The sequence below is a fragment of the Pipistrellus kuhlii genome, unplaced genomic scaffold (genome assembly GCF_014108245.1).
Source record: "Pipistrellus kuhlii isolate mPipKuh1 unplaced genomic scaffold, mPipKuh1.p scaffold_m20_p_5, whole genome shotgun sequence".
In the NCBI taxonomy this organism is placed as follows: domain Eukaryota; kingdom Metazoa; phylum Chordata; class Mammalia; order Chiroptera; family Vespertilionidae; genus Pipistrellus; species Pipistrellus kuhlii.
In genome coordinates this window covers 66,661,479-66,683,742 of record NW_023425551.1, presented here as the reverse complement: position 1 = coordinate 66,683,742, position 22,264 = coordinate 66,661,479, and the positions used below count along the sequence as shown (strand labels likewise).

General features: G+C 51.9%; 1 protein-coding gene and 1 long non-coding RNA gene across 3 annotated transcripts in view; one reads left to right on the top strand and one right to left on the bottom strand.

Annotated features, from left to right (window-relative positions):
• TRAM2 (translocation associated membrane protein 2) overlaps positions 1-22,264 on the bottom strand; it is a 78,875-nt gene that overhangs the window by 9,957 nt on the left and 46,654 nt on the right. The window contains exons 3-7 of one of the 2 annotated variants that reach the window (XM_036415276.2): positions 9,168-9,277; positions 8,592-8,708; positions 2,635-2,693; positions 1,041-1,116; positions 305-375 (exon numbers count right to left, since the gene is read on the bottom strand). In XM_036415276.2, the coding sequence (XP_036271169.1) occupies positions 305-375; positions 1,041-1,116; positions 2,635-2,693; positions 8,592-8,708; positions 9,168-9,277 (433 nt within the window). Of the gene's footprint in view, positions 1-304; positions 376-1,031; positions 1,117-2,634; positions 2,694-8,591; positions 8,709-9,167; positions 9,278-22,264 lie in introns of both variants that reach the window. The other variant, XM_036415274.2, reaches the window with a different exon arrangement.
• LOC118706098 lies at positions 6,177-6,444 on the top strand. Its single transcript, XR_004983898.1, has 2 exons — positions 6,177-6,260; positions 6,346-6,444. It is a non-coding gene; the product is annotated as an uncharacterized LOC118706098 (long non-coding RNA).

Genomic DNA, 22,264 nt, shown 5'->3' with positions numbered 1-22,264 from the left:
CTGCAGAGCACGGACCAGGGGCCGATGTCCCTGGGAGCCCTGCCTGGCTGGCCTGGGTCGGGCGGTCACTCTCTGGGTTCTGGTGGCAGAGGACACGTCACAGTGCCTCTCCTGCCTGTCTCTCCTCGGAGACTGAGGATGCTCCACTGAAGACAACGGGAGCTCCTGCCATCTATCTGTGTGTTCCCAGGCCTTAGCCCAGGGCTCTGCACACAGAAGGCGTCACGTTGAGGCAGTGTGTGGAGAGGCGTGCGAACACGAGGGCCTGAGGGGTGAGGAGATGCGGCCGGCGGGTCTCACTCACTTGAGGAGGTATGCGCCGGCGATGTGGAGCAGGTACAGGCAGATGTACTGGAGCTGGCGGGGGATTTCCTCCTGCGAACGAGAGAGGCGGACAGTGAGCAGTGAGCAGTGAGCGTGCTGGCTCTCCAATCAACAGCAGAGGCGGGAATGCAGAGGGGAGGGGGAGGGCAGGCCAGGCTTCCTCCTCCTGCTCTGGGGCTGGGCTGCTTTAACACAGTCCCAGGTCGGGCGGAGGCCCATGACCCTGTGGCCGGCAGCTGCGAAGTCTGAGGGCCAGGCCGAGCTTCAGGTTCACAGTCAGAGGGCAGGGCTGGGCTGAGAGAGAAGGGACAGGGACTAAGGAATAGGGTTCTTGGAAATGATTCAGAGGGATGCTATGTAAAAAGGAAGGAAAAAAAAAAAAAGAGTGTGGGAAAGGCATAAACCTCTCCAGCTGCCATCCAGAGATGATGATAGTTAGATATCTCCCCTCCCCCCACCCCTCCCCCGCCAGCCACACACATGTAAGCGTGGGAGGCAGGCATGAGACGTGCTGAGGGCCTCCTCTCAGGGAGGTCTGTCTTCCTGGGGGACTTTAACAGGTGCTGACTCAGCATTTTACTCAGCCCACCAGCACTCCCATCACCACCCAGCTCTGGGCTCTACAGGAAGGGACTGAGATGGCTGGTACAGCAGTGTGTATGTGTGTGTGTGTGTCACAGGGCTTCAGTGGGGGACCGAGGACTCACCTTCCGTACCTTCTGGAAGTACAGCTCAGGAAGTGCGTGCAGCCAGTAGGCCAGCTGGCACACATAGAAAAACTTCACCTGGAAGCTGGAGACAAGGGAGCGAGTCACAGGGAGGGAGGGAGGGAGGGAGGGAATGTCCCTGCACCCCGACAAGCACAGGAGGGAGGGGCAAGGGCCAGGAGCGAGGGAGGGAAGGGGGTCAGCGAGCACCAGGCTCCTGGGCCTGGGGACCCGGCTCCACAGACAGCACCACTTTGAGGACACAGAAAGAAGCAAAAACAAGTGTTGGCCACCCTAGCTGGTTTGGCTTAGTAGATAGAGCGTCAGACTACAGATGGAAGGGTCCCAGGTTCGATTCACGTCAAGGGCACGTGCCTGGGTTGTGGGCTCGATCCCCAGTAGGGGGCATGCGGGAGGCAGCTGATCAATGATTCTCTTTATCATTGATGTTTCTATCTCCCTACCCCCCTCGCTTCTTATCTGAAATCAATAAAAACGTATTTAAAAAAAAAAACAACCAACAAAATAAGCCCTGGCCACTGGCTCAGCTGGTTGGAGCGTCGTCTAGCACACCAAAAGGCTGTGGGTTCGATTCCCAGTCAGGAGGCAACTGATCAATGTCTGTCTCTCTCTCCCCCCCTTTCTCTCTCTCTCAAATCAATAAACATATCCTCAAGTGAGAATATTTTTTTTAAAAAATTAAGAAACAAAAATGATGAAAAGGTTGCAGAGAAGGAGGGTCTTAGCCCAGAGAGGGGAGGAGGAGGAAAGAGCTGACGCTAGAGAGCTCGGTGGAGCAGAGGGCAGGGATATACTTAAGGAGGAAAGGACCTCACGAGCAAAGGGTCTGACTCGGTGCTATTCAACGGGCCTTGGGACCGCGCCCGTGTTGCCCTCCTGCATCTCATCGGAGCGGGGCGGGAGGGCACGGCCGTGGACGGCCGGAAGGAAGGGGTGCTTGAGTGTGAGGGGTCAAAGCCAGAGAGCCTGATGGAGCTGCCCTGCGTCTGTGCCCCACGCGGGTTAGGAGCGGGCTGTGGATGGAACTGTGTCCCCGCAGAGTCCAGGCGGACACCCTAGACCCCAGGGTGATGGAATTAGGAGGCGGGGCCTTCAGAAGAGGACTTGCTGATGGGGCAGAGCCCCTGGGAGTGGCATTAATGTCCCTGTGAGAGAGGCCCCAGAAAGCACCCCCCCCTCCCGGCCTTGTGGGGACCAGGGAGAGAGATGCTATCTACGAACAGGAAGTGGCCCTCACCACACCCTGGGCCTGTGGGCACCCTGACCTTGGACTTCCAGCAAGACCATTGAGAAGCACATTTCTGTGGTTCATCCACCCCCACCCCCAGCCCCAGTCCACGGTGTTCTGTGCTAGCAGCCGAGCGGAGACTCCAGTGCAGACGGCACTTCACTGTGGGAGTCTCCAGGCCAGCGGACCAGCGGACCGGCGGACCGGCGGCCCTCCACCAGACTGTGCCCTCACAGGATCAGTGTGTTGGGCCTCCTTCCAGCTGGCTCTGAGCGATTCCGGACGCATTCTGGGGGGAGGGAGCCAGAGGACCGGCTGGTTCCTCCCTGGAGACCAAGTCTTGAGAATACTCACGGGAGGTACACGTGTGGGTAGTCTTCCCAGAGGCTCCTCGGGTTTGTTAAATATCCTTCCTGCGGTAAGCGAGAAGAGATGGCCTTTAGAGAGGTGAAGGTAAGACCTGCTGGGGCCCTGGGTACACCCAGGGGTCAGGGGTCAGGGGCACATGGCACACCCAGCTGCCAGAGAGAGGAAAGAACAGGGCCGTGAAACGTAGGGCCTCTCCTGTGGGGTCCTGCTGGCCAGAGCAGGAAGAGCTCTGTGGGTCGGAGGCTGGCCCTGCAGGTGGGCCTGACTCTCACTAGCTGCCCTGGCCTCTGAGCAGGCCGGACCCTGAGCTTTAGCTGCCCCGCCTGTAAAATGAGGATAAAAGTACGGACCCTCCCAGAGTTACTGTTAGAAATCAATGGGCCAGCGTGTGTTCATGTGGCAGCGCCTACTACTGTGGCACTCAGGAAATGCTCGTGGAACGAACAAGCAGCGAGGCGAGGTTGGGGCCAAGGGGTTCCTGTCCAGGTGGGAACAGAAGGGGGCCTGGGAGGAGGAGCCTGACACCTTGCACTAGGGTGTAAATTAGGACCTGAAAGGACAGTAGCCTCAGAGAAAGAAGCTGAGAACAGAAATATTACCCCCTGACAATGCATAACCCGGGGTTTGCTTTCATAGGGGTTTGGCGTTCACATCGGTACCACCTGTGTGGTCCGGAGACCCCCTGGCTGAGGAAGCAGCAACAATACCGTGGGCCAGGATACCACCGGGGCATCCTCTCATCCACGGCCGTGCAGGACGCTCATGCATAAACCCTGGCTGACGATGCGTGTATAATCCCAGGTCACAAAGCAAGGGAGGAACCGATCCGCCACCAGCACGTGGGCTGGCCGTGCACTAGGAGGGCCGAGGGGCTATGTTGGCATCACTTCATTTCAGAAGCAGGGAAACGGAGGCCAGGCAGGAAGGATCTCCTGAGACAAGATGCTTTCTCAGTAGCACAATGAAAACCTGAGCTGGGCACCAACCTCCTGGTCAGAGAGCCTCAGGCCCAGCTGCTATGTAAGTCGAAGCATAAATGGAGGAGAAAGAGGAGGAGTAGGAGGAGATAAAAGGAAGAGGAGGAAGAGAAGGAGGAGGAGGAGGAGGAGGAGGCAGCAGCGTCCTGTCTAGGGCAGGGGTGGGGAACGTCCAGCCCGTGGGCCATATAAGGACCGAGAAATCATGTGGTCCGGCCCCGCCAAGGCAACTGCAGGCCTTGTGTGTGCCACACAACAACTCGAAATTCAACACATCTAGGAGCTTTTCTCATAGCAACATACATTTGTATAATAGTAAGTGAATTGCATTAAATGATGTTATGGCCCTTGGCAGAAAAAAGGTTCCCCATCCCTGTCCACTGGATCCTCAGTTTATTCCCAAGTGAGGGCCGATCCACCCACCTCTGTGGCGCTAAATGCCTGGGAGTATTCCTCAGCCCCAGCCCCACATCCTGGGCCTTAATGGCACAGTGACCAGCCGAAACCGGTTTGGCTCAGTAGATAGAGCGTCGGTCTGCGGACTGAAAGGTCCCAGGTTCGATTCCGGTCAAGGGCATGTACACTGGTTGCGGGCACATCCCCGGTAGGCGGTGTGCAGGAGGCAGCTGGTCGATGTTTCTCTCTCATCGACGTTTCTAGCCCTCTATCCCTCTTCCTTCCTCTCTGTGGAAAATCAATAAAATTAAAAAAAAAAAAAATAGCACAGTGACCAGACTGACATGTTTGATCCAGTGCATGTGCCAGTGTAGCCATGGTAACGCAGATGTGAAGGAAAGGGTCTCACCCCAAACCCTCATGGTTTCATTTCTAGCCTCTTCTCAGGACCACCGTCCTCTCCTCCTCAGTCACACACAGACTGGGGCACAGAGGTGGGGGGTTCTGGGCATTCGGGGTGGTAGGAACGCCCACACAGCTGCCATCTCCCTGCCGTTCACTCGCCTGCCTTCACCACAGCGTCGGACCCACTCTCTCTACCTCGTTCCACGGAAATCACAGAGGCGAGAACACTCCTCTCTAGAGGAAATGTCAGGAGGGAAGTGAGGTGGGAGAGGAGTGTCTGGCCGAGAGAGACAGCACTGGGAGGAATGAAAGCCCAGCTGATCATGTGGTTTTAGACAGGAATCCTCCTTGGCTTGGCCCCTTCACTCGGGAGACAAGGAGGCCAGCACTTTGAAGCCAACAAGCAAAGAAAAATGCTGCCTGCTTGCAAATGGCCAGTCCCTGGGGACTGGAGGAGGGGCAGGGGCAGGAGAGCAGGAGGAGCCTGGGACCCAATGACTCACTGCCTTTTCCAGACCTCTGGCCAGGCAGCTGCATGTGGCTGGGGGGGGGGGGGGGGGGGGCAGGGGGGGGCACCCTCAGAGCTCAGGCATCCAAGTACTGAGAGCCCTGGGGCCGAGGGTGGCAGAGGGATCACCTGCAACACACCCCGAGCCCCGCCCAATCGCTCACCTGCCCGCCAGCCTGATTGTCCCTAACCACTCCCCTGCCAGCCATATCAACACCTAACTGCTCCCCTGCTGGCCCGATTGCCCCTAATTGCCCACCCCCCTGCTGGCCTGGTCACCCCCAACTGCCCGCCCCTGCAGGCCTTGTCACTCCAACTTCCCTCCCTTGTCAGCCTGGTTGCCTCTAACTGCCCTCCGCTGCCAGCCCAGGCAGAGGGTCTGGGAGCTTTTGCAATCCTTCGTCCTCTTTGGTTCCCACCGAGAGCTAAGGGAGTCCTGAGCAAGCGGGGACAATCACTCCCTTTCCCACAGCCTTCCTTTCTGGCTTGTGAAAAAGAACCACAGAAACAGTGGGACCAAGCACAACACAGTCAGCTCCCTGGACTCGACATTCCTTGTAACATCTGTCCTCGGGAACAGCCACATGCGAGAGCGCCCCTCTCAGCGAATGCCAGCTCGGACCCAGGCGCCAGCACTAACCGTCTTCCCTCTGCCACGTTTGCACTGAGAGCTGGGCCTGAAGTGAGGCATCCCCCGGAAGGCAGGCAGGGCGGCCAGATGCCCTTCCACCTTGCTTTCCTCGGGGGGGGGTGTGTGTGTGTGTGTGTGTGTGTTTTGCCCTGACCAATGAAGAGGAGGTCAAAGGTAAGTTAAAAGTAGGAGGTGAGATTCTTATAAAACGGTCAGGTGGCCCAGCCACGCTCCCATTGCTCTGCCTGTATAAATGCAGAAAGAAGCATCTGAGTCAAACACTGAAATAAAACTGGTTCTTTCTGGAGGGAGAAATTTGAGGGTAATTTTTTTATTTCATTTTTCATACTTTTATGTAGTGCATACTTTTTTTTTTTAAGTAATCATCTATGATATTTATAAAAATAATCCATTAATTTAAAACCTCTTGGGGGAAAAATAAAAACCATTGACGTTTGGAACAAGAAGATGCATTTTGTAGTTCATTCATTCTCATAACCAGTAGTTAGGGAGCGGCTCGAGGTCCAGGGGGAGAGACAGCAGAGAATACAGACATGAACAAGAAAAACACCCAGCAATGGGCGCAGTGCAGAAAATACAAATGGGGGTCTCTGAGGAGGTGCCGTTAGGTGGAGACTTGACAGCAGAAAGGAGCCAGCAGGGGTGGCGGGGATGGAGGAGCCAGGGAAGAGCAGTGGGATGAGGTGGGACTAGTGAGATGAGATGGGACCAGTGGGATGAGATGGGGCCAGTGGATGAGATGGGACCAGTGGGATGAGATGGGACCAGTGGATGAGATGGGAAGGCCGGCAGGGCCCAGAGCACAGGAGTCGGGAAGAACACGGTTTCCCTGCAAGGAAGACGGGACTTTTAAGCAGGAAAATGCATGGTTTGCTTTGCATTCTGAAAAGATCCATCTGGCTGAGCAGAAAAGGGTAGGAGAGTACAGGCGTGAAAACAGACTCCTTCTAGGAGGAGGAGGTGCGGTGGTCCAGGCAAGAGATGATGGTGGCTGGGACTACAGGAGGGCTCCCCAACCTGGGCACTGACATCTGGCACCGGGTCATTCTTCGTGGTGGGGACTGTCCTGTGTGCGGTAGGACATTCAGCAGCATCCCTGGCCTGTACCCACGAGATGACACTAGCATGGTGCCAACAATGCCCTGGGGCAGAGTCTCCCCTGAAGAGAACGCTGGCCAGGGAGGGTGAGGGTGTGTGTGTGTGTGTGTGTGTGTGTGTGTGCACGTGCACTCGCAGGTGGAGGGCAGCTGACAGACCTCAGTGTGTTCGGGGGGGGGGGGGGGGGAATCTGTGGAGGGTGAAAGAAAGAAAAGAATCCAGAAAGATTGTGTCACAACATAAAAATGTGATTTTTAAATGAAACTAGCTATTTTCTCTCCTTTCACAAAACTGCCCTCTCTTCTTCCTCAGCCACTCTCATCCCAGCCAGCACTGTCCTGTGAGAAAGGCAGGGAGGGTGGGGCCAGGAGCTGTTGGGTGTCAGGGGGTGGAGTCACTGGAGTCCAGGGTTCCCCCCCCCCCATTTCCTGTTGACATGCTGAGTGTGGAACGGGCTGTCTGTCACGGTAATAAAAGCCTGTTATGAGCTTTCCCCCTCCAAGCGCTATATTCTCCCAGACTAATTAGCATCATCATTTTCAAGCCCGTGAAGGCAGGGAAGCAGAGACAGAGCAGCCGCATGTCACGCCGGGGAAGGGTGCTGAGTAACTTGGCTGTGGGCCTCCAATCTGGCCTCGATGTGTCACAGCTGTGCCGTGCGGCGTCAGGGGAGGCAGAAAGGGCGAGTGATTCACGCGGAGATGAGGCAATGCTGCTGCTGAAAGACCAGTTACACGTGGTCCCCGAGCTGTTCTGCCTCCTAGCAGCTCAGGAGCCCCAGAGACAGGCATGAGCCAACCACCGGGGCTGGGGGAGGTCTGCAATCAGAAGCACCTAGACTTCGTGGGGCCCGGATGTGTGCCGCACAACAGCAGGGGGCGCTGCTCACACGGCTGCCTGGAAGTCCGCCCCTGGACAGAGCGCAAGACAGCCCAGCTCAGGAGGACAGGAGTCTCAGGTCCCGCATTTCACGTCCCCCGCGTTCTGTTCAGGAGAACCGTTCTGTGACTGAATGACTCTCCGGAGCAGAGAGCCCGGCAGGGAGTGAGTGAGTGAGTGCTCATCCTTGTCGGGGCAGGAAGAAGAGGAAGCAGGACGCAGCAGAGGAAATATCTAAAACGCCGCGGGGCTGCTGGGTCTCTCCGGGGACGATTCAGCCCCTGAGAAGCGGCCAGGTTGCAGGCAGGTGGTGCTCCGGGCTGGGAAGTGGGGTGGGGAAAGCTAATTAAACACTTCCTAGCAGGACAGGCTGGGTCTCATTACAGTGAACCCCAGAGGAACGTCCACATTCTTTTGTTCAAATTAATTCTGCTGTATCAAAGGCTGCCTGAAATAAGAGCCCTCTGGTTGGAAGGGGAGGTGGGTAACCGGTCCGCCAGGCTCGGTGGGAATGGCCCTGACCCTCACAGGACTTGATGTGCGGACAGGGGGCTGCTGGACTTGCCTGTAGGAGGCCAATGCGGTAAAACGGATAGCACGCTCGACTCAGAACCAGACCCAGAGTCCAAACCCCATCCCGGGCTCTCCGGAAGCACATGACCGTGGGCACGCTCTGGAACCTGATTTTGGGTTTCTGCAATTCTTAACACGGCGGGCGCCCCAATGAACATAAACTTGTCTGGTGGGGCTGTTTTTGCAGGGCGCCCTGTAACATGATGCAGGGCCGTCCAGAGATACAGGGCCATGCAGAGATACGGTAACATTACTGTAACCTCACTCAATAACAACAACAAGTGTTCCCCTTGGGCAAGATGACTCTCTCTAGCTGTGAGAATGGCATTTGTATCACTCCGCCCCTCTCTCACAGTACCACGAGGACGGAAAAATAGCTTCCGTTCTAAGGAACAGCCCCAAGTTTCCCACACAGCTCCTTCCCCCGGGGAGAAAATCGCCGAGGACCACTCACCGTCACCGCCACGTAGAAGCACCAGATCACCGAGCTGAGATGAAAGACAACCAGCTGTCCAGACTCGTTGAACTTGCTGTGTTTGACCTTGGAGAGATGAAGCCTTTTGCTGATTTTCTAAAGAATAAAGAGAATCCCACATGTTAACATACAAGTGTATTGGTAACGGGCAGCTCTCAAATGCCTGCTTCTTCCCACACAAAAAAAGGTTCAAGTTGGAAGCCAGCCGTAATCATTGTTATTCAGTGTAGGACTACTGTGTGCAGAGTGCTACATATTTAGAGGAAGCAGCGAGATCAGCATCCGCGGCCTAGGTGTAAAGAAAGCAACCCAACCAGCCTATAGGACAGATCACGAGGGCGCTGTCCTGTCTTAGTTCAGGCAGTTCCCGCCGCACAATAAACACTGCTGCTTCGTGTGCTGCCTAAAGAAGCCTGTGAGAGGGGCAGAGACCAAAGCAGGACCCACCGGGGCATGAAACCGGGGGTGACGAGGTTCAGAGCTCCTCCCGGGTGAGCTCCTGCGGCCCACGCATCGCCCCCGTTTCTGGTTTCGGAATCCAGGCGCATCACTTACGTCTAAAATGTACTCCTGGACCACGGCGTGCAAGATGATGGCGATGAAGATGTAGAACAGGATTGTGACCAGGTCCTTCGGCCCGTAGTGGTAGTGCACCGTCTCGCTGTCTGAGGAGGGAAGAGGAGCCACGTCAGCATTCTTGGGGCGAGGAAGCGCTCTGGGACCCAAAACTGGAAGCAGACCTGGATGCATCGTCAGTGCTTTCCTTTCGAAGGAAGAGTTTCTTCCCCAGAATCCTACCTCTGGCCTTGACCCTGGGAAAGTGCCCGCGGGGAGGGCTCAGGGGAACCAAGCACATGCCAGTGTGTGACGGCTCCATCCCCTGAGCCCGGGCAGGAGAGCACAGTGGTCACAAGCCAGGGGCTGGAGACAGCCCATCGCGATCACTCCGGGCGGTGTGTCCACGGGGAAGCGACCACCCTCTCTGAGCTGCAGTTCCTTCCCCTTGAAAGGACTGTATTACACTTCATCAGGGAGGCACAGCACAGGGGTTCAGAGTGTGGACTGAGAAGCCCGAGTTGGTATCACAGCTGCCATTTACTTCCTACGTGACTCTGGGGCACCTCTAATGGGTGGCCTTTCTGTGCCTAAGTTTCCTCATCTGTAAAATGAAGGTAACAGCAGTTTCTGAATCGTAAGGTTAGTGTGAGAATTAGATGACTTAATGCAAAGTGCTTAGAATGGTATCTGCTACATATGTATTTGCTATTATTTGTGTTGTCTGTGTTAGGAGAAGTACACTATCCTATATAATAAAAGGCTAATATGCAAATCAACCAAACAGCAGAACGACCAGTCACTATGATGGGCACTGACCACCAGGGGGCAGATGCTTAATGCAGGGGTGGTGGTCAGTGCACTCCCACAGAAAAAGCACTGCTCAGCCAGAAGCCAGGCTCACAGCATTGCTAAGGATGTCTGACTGTCTGCTTAGGCCCAGAGGGAGTGGGCCTAAGCTATCAGTTGGATATCCCCCAAGGGCTTCCAGACTGTCAGAGGATACAGGACTGAGGAACCCGCCCCCCCCCCCCTCCCCGGGGCCTCTAGTTATGAGAATAAGATGAGATAATTTGCAGGCAAGATGGTTATCACAGTGCATGTTCACTATGACTATGGTGAACATGCAATAAATGGTTTATGAAAATATTATTTAATAGTAATCAACTGGAATCCTAGATATAGTAAGTCTTCTGAAGCTCGGCTAGTACAGTCTCTTTCTCTGTGGACAGAGGACTTACACCCACGTCTGAGTAGCAGACGCAGGGCCCCCAGAGTTTGTGAACTTGGGCCTGGATGGCTGCTGCTTGGTAACTGCCCTCCCACCAGCAGACACACTGGCCACCCTTCCAGCTGTGCTGCATTCTCGCTGAGTCACACGCATGAGTCATCGCCCTGCTGGGATGCAGTCTCTGGTTGTGTGTGTCAGGGGAGTCAAAAGACAAAGCAGAGCCCGTTAGGTCACTGAGAGTCAACCGCAGCCTCCGATACCCTGGGCTGGGGGACTGTGACAGCAGGCAGGGGTGAGGGGGATGGCAAGGACAGGGAGCACATGAACTCTGAAACCAGACACACTTTCCTTTTCCCTCTCCCCGCTCCTTTCCACAGAGACCTACGGTGCTAGCTGTTGAAATAGGGATAGAAGACTCTGCCTGGGCCGCAGGATGCACAGACCCGCAAGGAGACTGAAATAAATGTCCTGCTACCTACAGACAGGCACATGGTACCAAGTCCAAAGCTCCATGCTGGGCACTGAGGAGATGGCAAATAGCAAGGTGGGCATGACCCTGCCCTTTTGGGGCCTAGTAGGCCACATCCAACTGTCCTATCCTGAAAAACCGGAGGCCAAAGAATTCTAGAGCAACAAAAACAAGCAGTTACTCTAAAAATGTCTATTCAATGGGCTTCAATAGATACTTCTCTAAATAAGATATACCAATGGGCAACAGGTACACGAAAAGACGCTCAACATCACTATCACTAGGAAAACACAAACTGAAACGACAGTGAGACACCACCTCACATGCATTAGAATGGCCATCATGCAGCAGTGGGGGTGGGGGTAAAAACATAGAAAGTAACAAGTGTTGGCAAGGATGTGCATAAATTAGAATCTGTGCATCGTCTGTGGGAATATAAAATGGCACAGTCACTGTGGAAAACAGTATGGGGGAGCCTCAAAGTTAAAAACAGAACTATCACATGATCCAGCAGTCCAGCAACTGGATATATACTCAAAAGAACTGGGATCAGGGTCTTGAAGAGACATTTGCACACGGTTGTTCATAGAGCATTATTCAACAGCCAAGGGTGGGAACAACCAAGTATCTATCAACAGATGAATGGGAAACAAAATGTGGTTACACATACAAAAGAATATGACTCAGCATTAAAGAGGAAGGAAATCCTATCACATACTACAGCACAGATGAAGCTAAAGGATACTACGCTAAATAAGCCAGCCATGAAGAGATAAATACTGCATGATTCCATCATATGCAGTTCCTAAAGTAGTCAAATTCATAGACACAGAAAGTAGAATGGCCTTAGCCAGTTTGGCTCAGTGGATAGTGTGTCGGCCCATGGACTGAAAGGTCCCAGGTTCAATTCCGGTCAAGGGCATGTACTTGGGTTGCAGGCTTAATCCCGGCCCTGGTTGGAGTGTGTGTGGGAGACAATCAATTGATGAGTCTCTCTCACATCAACGTTTCTCTCTTTTTCTGTCTCTCCTGCTCCCTTCCACGCTCTCTAAAAATCAATGGGAAAATATCCTCAGGTGAGGATTAATTTAAAAAAAGAAAAGAAAGTAGAATGATGGTTGCTAGGGGATGGGAAAAGGGGACTGGAGAATTGCTGTTTAATGGGTACAAAGTTTCAGTTTTGCAAGATTCTTTGTCCAACAATATGGATGTACTTAACACTACTGAAATGCACACTTAGAAATAGCAAAGACTGTAAATTTTATATTATACTAGAGGCCCGGTGCACAAATTTGTGCACGGGTGAGGTCCAGCCGGCCTGGCTGATTGAGTTGGGCCTGGGGGGGGGGGGGGGGCCGCGCACGTGCGCGCGCTGTGGACAGTTGGCCAGCAGGCCCTGCCCCCTGGTTGAACTCCGGGTCGAGGGGAGAAGTAAAGGCTGAGGGGAAAATAACAAGGAGCAGAAGCCTCATGAAGGGTGAAGGGGCCAGGGAAGCCGAGGAACGCAGTGGGGAGAGCTCAGGAGGACGGGTGGGCTGAGAAATGAGGTGAAGCTAGAGAGCAGGGGTGGGGCAGGCTACAGAGATACAGGCCCTGGGACCAAGGACCCCCTTACATGGAAAGCTACTAGAGGATATTAGTTACACACATATTTGTAACAATCCCTCTCCTGCCGTCTGTTGAATGGGTTACAGAGGCAGGGAGAGGTCAGAAGGCACCTGCAGGGATGGTGGTGGGGGCCTGCACTAGGAAAGTGGCAGAGCAGTGGAGAGAAGACAAGTTCAGAGAGAGGTGGGTGATGGAATCAAAAGCAGAAGCTGATGGACTGGCTGTGGAGAAGGATCCCAAAGCTCCTTCTGCCTTCTCATCTGTACCCGGGAGACCTCCGTGCTTTTATAATTCTTCAGCGTGTGCTGTCTTGCTTGATCCTCAGAACCATCTCATAAGATAAGCAAGGAAAGCGAATGAAGAAACAGGATCCAGAGAGTTAAGGGCCATAGGCCATTCTTAGGTCTCCCACTGTCCAAAAGCCATCTTGGGGTCAACACGACCCCCTCATGCCCTCCTCAGGCCCCGAATACTTACTGGTAAGAAGCCGCCCCATTGATCTCTGTCTCCTACAATCCTAACAAGCAGTATCACATGCAAAACACCCCAAAGTTGTGCTCTGAATCATACACATTCTCTCTCTGCTTCCCCTTATGTGCCGTCTTCTTTCTGATCGGAACAGGAAAGTAAATTGGCTTGACCCCGTCTGCTCTCTTTCCACAGAGCTGCAAAGGCTGGAACTCTGTGTTCTTCTAGGAGACTATACACAAACTGATGGTTTTGATTCTTTTCTTTTTCAATTTTTGGTTGCTCACAAATTCTTATTAAAAACCCCTCTCTACCCCAGTTCCAGCTCCCACTCCCTCGTCCTGCGAGCTCTCGAAAAGAACACAGTGCTTTGGCAGGGACCGGAATAATTTCTTAGAAGAGCAAATGTTGGCATGTCTCTGAGCTCTCAGACCAGACAGGTGATTCTGGTCACAGGTCACAGCAAAAGGCCTGCAGGGACCAGGTGGGCAGCACAAACGGGCAAAGTGGTCCAGGCGTCTGAAGATAAATCCTTTCCATGCAGAGTACAAAGAGGTACCTTCCACAGTACACTTCCCACTGCTTTTCCTTCCGCGTGCCACCCTCTGGGCCCATCTTTCACATTTCCATCAGGACAGAGAAACAGGTTTAGGAAATAATATCTACTTTCGCTCTAGCTGGTTTGTCTCAGTGGATAAAGCATCAGCCCTCGAACTGAAGGGTCCCGTCCCAGGTTTGATTCCGGTCAAGGGCACATTCCTTGCTGGCAGGCTCCTCTCTGGCCCTGGTTTGGGTGCTTGCAGGAGACAAGCAATCGATTTGTCTCTCTCACATTGATGTTTCTCTGTCTCTCCCCTCCCTTTTCTCTAAAAAAATCAATGGGAAAAAAATATCTTTGGTTGAGGATTAATAAACAAACAACAACAACAACAGAAGGAATATCCACTCTCCATTAATCTTACTCAAACAAAAACCACAGTTAAGACGAGGATCAATGGCGGCAGTCTCAATGGTAGGGGTGCACTAGAGAGAATGCATTGGTTTGACTGTGGAAAACTGCAGAGCATGTGTCCCAAGGGGCTGGGAAGGGGCTTCGGCCCCTGTGGTCTTGGGAGGGGTACCAGCCCAGGGTGGCCAGATTCTCGATATTTCAAAGGCAAAGAGGGAGATATTGATGACTAATCCAAAAATTTAAAAATATTGGTGACTAATCCAAAAAATTTAGAAACACGTTATGGACCCACACCAAGCTGGCCAAAGAAAACACATCTGAAGCCAATTCTGACTGCAGGCCATCAATTTGCACTCTCTAGCCTAGATGACCGCTGGCAGCTTCCCAACGCCAATATTCTATGAGTCTTCTTCCTACACGCTCCCCCGCTCCCCCCGAGTATATCCATATGCCCTGCTGTGGAAATTATCTAGGTTTGAAAGAGAGCACCTTCAATTTCAATATTGATCTTCCCTCTATAGAGGAGTTATCCCATTTGCCATCAAAAGTGACACTGTTTACTTTGCTTATCTCTGATCATAATTTTAAAAGACAGCTAAACAAATCAATAAGAGCCTTGGTCCATTTGAGTACCTCTGTCCCTTTTCCGGAGTTAGTTTCCTTCCTTTCCTTCCTTTCCTTCCCTTCCTTCTTCTTTTTTTAAAAAATTGATTTCAGAGATGAAAGGAAAGGAAGAGAGAGATGGAAACATCAATGAGAGATAATCATTGATCAGCTGCCTCCCGCACCCCCCACACTGGGGATCGAGCCTCAGCCAGGGCATGTGCCCTGAACGGGAATCAAACCACTCCACGCCAGCGGGTGGGACTGACATTCTCATTGACCTCCTGTTTTGCCTCCTATGACTACAAGATGGTTTTCTGTTTCCTTTGGTGTCACCTGTAAGCGCTTCTCGTGCCTGCCTCGACAGGTTCCGATCTTATCTCGATACCACTGTGCATACTCTGACCTCCTTCCTGTGACCTGAGCTGGTTGGTGGACACTTGTGTTTTTCATATCTCCTTAGAGCCCAAGCCCTTTGTCTGAAAAACTGGCTGTTTAAACAGCATCAATGCACAAATTAGAGGCTTCTTTTCTGCCCAGTGTCCTCCCCTCACCGCTGCAAATCTGCGATAGTAAAACTTATTTTTGAGTGGTTTCTGTGCTACAGTCAACTCTTGTTTTCAATATGTACATATTGTATATATTTCAAATATTTTACAATATATACATATACATGTACACACATGTATACATACATATATACATATATATAAATCTAAATTCAAATAGGAAAAAAGCCACCTTAAGCAAAATCAAGAGGCAAATGATCACCTAGGAGGAAATATTTACAATTCAGATCAAACACAAAAGGCTCATCTTGCTAATATGTAAATAGCTCCTAGAACTTGAGGATAAAAAGACAGAGAATGGGCAGAGGATATGAACAGATAATTCACAGACAGGAAAAAACACACACAGATGGCCCTTATACATTTAAAAAGATGCACAGCCTTACACAGAAGAGAGAAATGCAAATGAAAACTACACGGAGATACCATTTTATACCTATCAGACTGGCAAAAATCTGGAGCTTGACAATGCCCTCTTGCCGAGGCTGTGGAGAAACAGGCTCTCTGCTGCTGGTGGCAACGCAAATGCACCGCCTCGTAGGAAGGGCAGCGTGGCAGTTTCCAACGAGAGTGCATCGGCCCTTTTAGGCAGAAACTCCACCCTGGGAACTGATCTTATTGTTAGTGCCTGCTATGTTCAAATATCATGCGTACAAGGGTATGCACGGCAGCGCTGTGTTAACCAATAAGCTAATGGAAACAACCCAACTTGGTTTCACCTATAGGGGACTGGTTAAACGAGTCACAGTCACAATACGTCGCAAAGCGCGGCTGTGGACCAGCAGCTCAGCCTCACTCGTGAGCGCAGAGACGTACATTCCTGCATCCCCGCCCAGGCCTCCTAAGCCAGGAGCTCCAAGAAGAGCCCAGGGATCTGTGTTTCCACAACATCTCCCGGTGCTCCTCAGGCTCACTAAAGTTAAGCAATGAAGCAAGCTGCTTTACAAAATCAGAGAGAAGGGAAGACCAAGAACCGGTAACATACACTGGGAGACAGAAGCAAAATGGTGGTTTCTTTGAGAGGGTTACGGACTAAAAGGAGCACGAGGAAGCCAGGAGGCTGTACCTTGATCTAGATGATGGAAGGAGGCTTACCTCGATCTAGATCACATGTGTCAAACACAAGGCCCGCGGGCCAAATCCGTCCCGCCAGGCCTTGCAATGTGGCCCGCACCGCGCTGTCATCACTACACTCCGCTGTGTTTCCAACACAATGACAGTTTATGACTGTTCAGTAAACCATTCGGCCTGCGATTTAGGCTGGATTTTAGATTTTGGCCCCTTCTCTGATTGAGTTCGACACCCCTAATCTAGATGATGGAAGGAGGCTGTACCTCGATCTATGATGGTTAGTTACACGGGCGTGCACGTGTGTGAAAAATCCATCATGCGGTACTCCTAGGAACTACGTGTGCTTTGCTGCACATGATCTATGTGCTTCAGTAAAACTTGGGGAGAAAATGGTGATGCTCCCTGCATAGTGATCTGAAATGATCTCTATGAAATCATATTTAGTGGAAGAAAAAAAGCAAGGTACAGAACATGTGATATTCTACTTCTCGTGTGAAAAAAGGGGAGAAAAGAAAATGACGGACTTGTTTTTGCAAAAAGAAACACTGGACGGTGCAATGGAAACTCTGAAGGACACACAGGGAATGACGCAACTGCCCACAAGATGGGGTGTCAAAGGGGAACATGCCAACTTCTTGTACAGATTTTATTTTCTAGTCAAAAATCTAAAATAATAATAATAATAATTTTTAAAAATCTTCAAATTCTTCCTGATTTGTACAGATAGAAATCTTCCCTACTTCGTTGCTGGGCTGTTTTTTTTGTTGTTGTTGTTGTTCAATTTGGTTTTCCCGTAGTGACCCAGGCCCAACATGAGAAGGCCTGAAGCTCATGCCTGGAGCGGCCAGTTGCCCATCATGTGATCCAGGGCCGCTCTGCCTCAGTGACCCTTTCTGAACAGTGGCGATAATACCATCTGCCTTTCTCAAAAAGCTCTCAGGATAACACAGAGAGCGGACTTAGGAACTGTAAAGTAAGTGCTGCTTCAACAGATGAGATCAACGGAGAGAACCAGAAGTAAAGGAACAGGACAGGCACTATCCAGCACGCACACAAACACTCCCATCGGGGCTCGTGTAGGGCAATCCAGACGATAAGCCATTCACTGAGCACCTGCCCTGTGCCAGGCACAGCAGGGGCCACGTCTTGTAAGTGACATCATTCACTCCTCACAGTGATCCCGAGTGTTAGCCCTGTTCACAGACGTTGGCAGCAGAAACTGTGCCCAAGATTCTAATCTCACCACTGAGGGCAGGGACCAAGCAAGGCCCACCGCCTCCCAGCCAGGCCTCTCTGCTTCCTGACTCCCCTCCAAATCACACAGGGTGCATTCGTTAAACCCACCCCACCGCCTGCCCGCTCCCAGGGGTGTCAGGACAAAGAGAAGGACCGAGGACAGGCACTGGGCACACAGTAGCATTCTGCCCTCCCCCGTGGCCCCGTCTCCCGGGCTGCCAGGCCACATCTGCTCTGACCTCCCAGCCTGAACGATGTGGCCAGTGGCCTCTGAATGACAAGCACCACTGTGGTTTTCACACACACACACACACACACACACACACACACACACTGTTGGGGGTTGAACTGTGGTTCCCTCTGCCCGACAAAGAAAAGGGCAAAAGGAAGTCCGGTACTTTGGATATGGCCTAACTTGGAGACAGGTCATCAAGTTAAAATAAGGTCTTTAGAGAGGACCCTAATCCAACACAACGGATGTCTTCATACAAGAGACAAACACACTTAGAGGGCAGACAGCCATTCCCAAGCCAAGGAGAAAGGCCTGGCACGGCTCCTTCCCTCACAGCTCTCAAAGGAACCAAACCTGCCGACCCCTTGATTTTGGATTTCCAGCCTCCATAAACATGGGGCAGCAGATTTCTGTAGTTGAAGCCCCTCAGTCTGTCATGGCAGCCCCTGCAAACTCACACACACACATACCCAATCCCCCGTCCTGCCCCTTTCAGGCTGTTCAGAGAATTGAAGATATAGCTGAGGAATCTTCAAAGTTACCACTTTAACCCCATATTGCATGAACGAAATGTATTTCCTACAGTTTTAAAGGGAAGACAAGTATATTTTTATGATGCAAAAAGATGCAGCAAAAGTAAGAGAAGCATTAAAAAGAATTTAGAAATAAGAAGTGCCTCGCTTCTGAATTGTTTTTCTTAAAGTGCCATTCCTTTGTAAGAAGTTTTAAACCTCCCTTTGGTATTTAGAAGAAGAAAAAAAAAATTTACAACTCCTAGGAGCCAGGCACACACTCGGCCTCCACTGCAGCTTACACACCCGAGGCTTCTACACACAGCCGGCCGGGGCAGACCATGCCTACAGCCAGGGAAGGTGTGAACTTCGTTTTTTAATCAAGAAAGTCATAAAGAAAAAGTAATTCCTGAAGATCATATATCAAACAAATCTAAAATTGTGGGTGTGTTTTTTATTTTTATCTATTTATTTTAAAATATATTTTATTGATTTTTTTTTTACAGAGAGGAAGAGAGAGGGGTAGAGAGTTAGAAACATCGGTGAGAGAGAAACATGGATGAGAGAGAAACATCGATCAGCTGCCTCTTGCACACCCCCTACTGGGGATGTGCCCACAACCAGGGTACATGCTTTTGACCAGAATTGAACCTGGGACCTTTCAGTCCACAGGCCTACACTCTATCCACGGATCCAAACCAGTTTTGGCATGTGTGTGTTTTTTAAACTTGGATAAAAGTAATATAAACAGCCCATTGCTAAATTTAAGGACAAAAATTAAATCAGAAAAAACAACTAAGAAAAATTGTCCTACCTAGATAGAAGAAAAGGCATGATTGGGGGGATGGGAATGGGAAGAAGTTAAGGATGTGGGTGGGGTCCAGGTCAGAGGTGGTGTGAGGCCGCAGGTCAAAGATGTCGCCCCCGGGCTTCTGGTCCTGTCCCAGCACTTGGGTCTGGTTAACAATGAGCCACAATAACTCAGTGGTTCTCCCTCCTCAAACCTCTGGAAGTCCCACACTGAACAGGATAAACTCTCTGGGCTATATCAGGGAATTGGACAGAATCAAGGCTGCACGGCGTGACTTCTGGGGTGCTGGCTACACGAACAGAGATGTGTTCACCTTGTGAAAAGCCATGGAGCTGCCCTCTCACGGCCTGTCCCCTTTTCTGCATAATTGCTAGACTTAAGTAATAAGTGCTGTGGTCTGAGTGGTTGTGCTCCACCCGCCAAATTCACATGTTGGAATCCTAGCGCCCAATGTGATGGTGTGAGAGGTAGGTCCTTATGGAGGCGAGAAGGCCATGGGGTGGAGCCCTGGTGAATGGGATTAGTACCTTGTAAGAGCCCCATGGAGCCCCTGGCCCCTGCCGCCATGTGAGGAGAGGACAAGAAGCCTGTGATCTGACAGAGAGCCCCACCTAACCACGCCGGCACCCGCTCAGACGTCCAGCCCCCAGAACTGCAAGGAATAATTTTGTTGTTCATCAGCCATCCGGTCTGTGGCTTTGCCTTAGAGCAAGCTGAATGCACCAAGACAGTACGTTTACAGAACACAAAGCATCAAGTCCAGAGCTGCTGGGAGTCCTGGGTCCGAGGCTCCCACTCTTTCTCAGAGGGCCTCCAGTAATGCAGGCCTGTGCTTTCTCTTATTTGCAGACAGGCCTTGGGGCCAGAGGGCATCTTGGTGGCTGTTTGGCCTGAGAGACCAGGGCAGAGCCAGATCTCTGCCTCCCTGATTGGGTTTCCCCTCTGCCCACCAGCCTATCTGGTAAAAACCGACCTTCCCACAGCTTCTCTGAGGCCTGGTGCTGCAGGAGGTGTGAGCAGCCCAGCCTTTCCCCTGCCTCGCCGGTGAATCTTTGGGACTGTCAATCAACTCTCCGCCCCTCAGTTCCCTTTGCTGTAAAACAGGGGTCTTCAAACTACGGCCCGCGGGCCACATGCGGCCCGCAGAGGAGTCTGATCCGGCCCGCCAGGTTTTTTGGGCAGTGAGCGCAGCCGAGGTGTTACAGTAGGAATTAGTAGTTCATATAGTCCGGCCCTCCAGCTCTCTGAGGGACCGTGATCTGGCCCCCACTTTAAAAAGTTTGAGGACGCCTGCTGTAAAAGGATCAGGCCAGCCTACGTGAGCCTCAAATCTCCTCCAGCTGGACAGGCCACGGGTATGGACTGGGTAGTGTCGTCTGTCATCAAGTAAGGCTGCCACCTCCGGGGACACTGCTGCCCACCTGTCTCTTCCTTTTTTGTCCCTCACATGCTCATCTTACAAAAAGGGGCTCAGTTGGATATGAGATGTCAATATTTCAAGTACATGGTACCAAGCACAAGACAAGACTAATTCCTGCCAGCCAGCGCAAGGGAACAAAGCCACACTCTGGGCCTTGGACAAAGGCCTTGGGCGAAATGAGGCTTTAAAACCATCTGTCTGAGGTGGTTTGATGGGGCAGTATGGCTCATCCTAGAAGGAGCTGCGAGAACAATGGCCAAGATAGGTGTGGTGACCGGGCTTTCATCTCTAGCTACACAATGCCACACGGCAGCTGGTGGCTATAAAGCCTGCTGGGACCCACAGAGCCAGGGATGGGTCCTTGTCACCTTTCATTCCTGCAAAACAAACCCTCCCCTGGAAGAGGCCCCTGCCCTCATCCTCTGTTCTGGGAGTGCAGTGTAGGCAGGTCAGGAATGCCAGAGCCCCCAAGACTCCTACCCACACTGCCTTGCAGGCGTGTCTGTGACTTCTGGGGAGGGGCAGCCCCAGCCTGAAACCACACCCACCCAGGGGTTCCCCCTCCTCCCCTCACCCCTAGACCAAACACAGAAACAGAGAGATGCAAACGAGTCACAGAATTTGGTGGGTTGCCCTGCATATCTTTGGGGTGGAAGATGGGGCCATTTGAAAGCCTATTGGAGTTCTGTGCACACGATGCTTAGAGCACTGCCTCTCAGGCTGGAACCAGAATTGCCGAGGACTTGTTGAAGGAAAATTCTGACACGGCAGGTCTGAGGTGGGGCCTTGATGCCTGTAGAGTGGGTCTGTGAACAATGTGAGTGGCACGTGTTTGGGAGGCCTCCTGGGGCTGCTGTCTTCAGGAAACACGGGTTGAGGAAGGGACTGTCACCTTTAATTTTGCAGATGCGAGATGGAGACCCAGATGTTAAGTGGTTTGCCCAAGACCAATCAGCGTAGTGGCACAATGCCAAGCAACCTTGTAAACACTCAGCCTGCGTGAAGTCACCTGGTCTATGTCAGAAGGGCGGCCAGGCAGGTCTTGAGTCTGTCTGTGCGAAGAATCGAACCTCTGGTCTTTGCTGACCTTTTACAGGCTATAGGTTGCTTGCCATCATACCAGATGCTGTGTGACATTTTAATCAGAAAGAAGACTCGATGTCTAATGGCAAGACCAGAAACCTGACATTTTATTCCCTGCCAGCGCTGAGCAGGGTGTATGGCAGGCAGACAAATGACAGGACAGCCAGGAAAACTTCAGTTTCACATAAAGAATCGTTTTCTAGGGTAATTACGTCCCATGCATAATGTGAGATATGCTTACAGTAAAAGAAAGTTATTTGTTGTTTATCTGAAATTCAAATTTAACGGGTGATCTCGGATTTTTTGTTTCCTAAGTCTGGCAACCCTAACAGGGCTGCAAATGGGAATAAGGAGAATAGGAATTTGGTAACAAGGAACATTTCCTGCTTCATTACTGCTGACCTTAAAGAAAACTGCAAGGATGCTGGCGTGGCCGGCGCCCCACCAGGAGGCACAGCTTATTACTGCCATGACTGTGCCAGCTCCCTCTTCAGTCCTCACTCTGAATGGTGTCTCTGCAATTATAGCTGCCATTTTGAGTTGAACTGTGTCCCCAAAAGATTCATATGTTGAAGCCCTACCCCCCAGCATCCCAGAACGTGACCTAATATGGAAACAGGGTTGTTGCTGAAGTCGTCAGTTGAGATGAGGTCACAGGGGAGCAGAACAGGCTCTGGACCCAGTGTGACTATGTCCTTGCAGAGGGGAACTTTGGGCACAGAGACCAACGTGCAGGCAGAGGGAAGGCCACGTGGAGATTGCCCTCGTGCTGCCACAAGCCACGTAATTACCAGAAGCCAGGACCGCGGCCTGAACGGACCCTTCCCTAAAG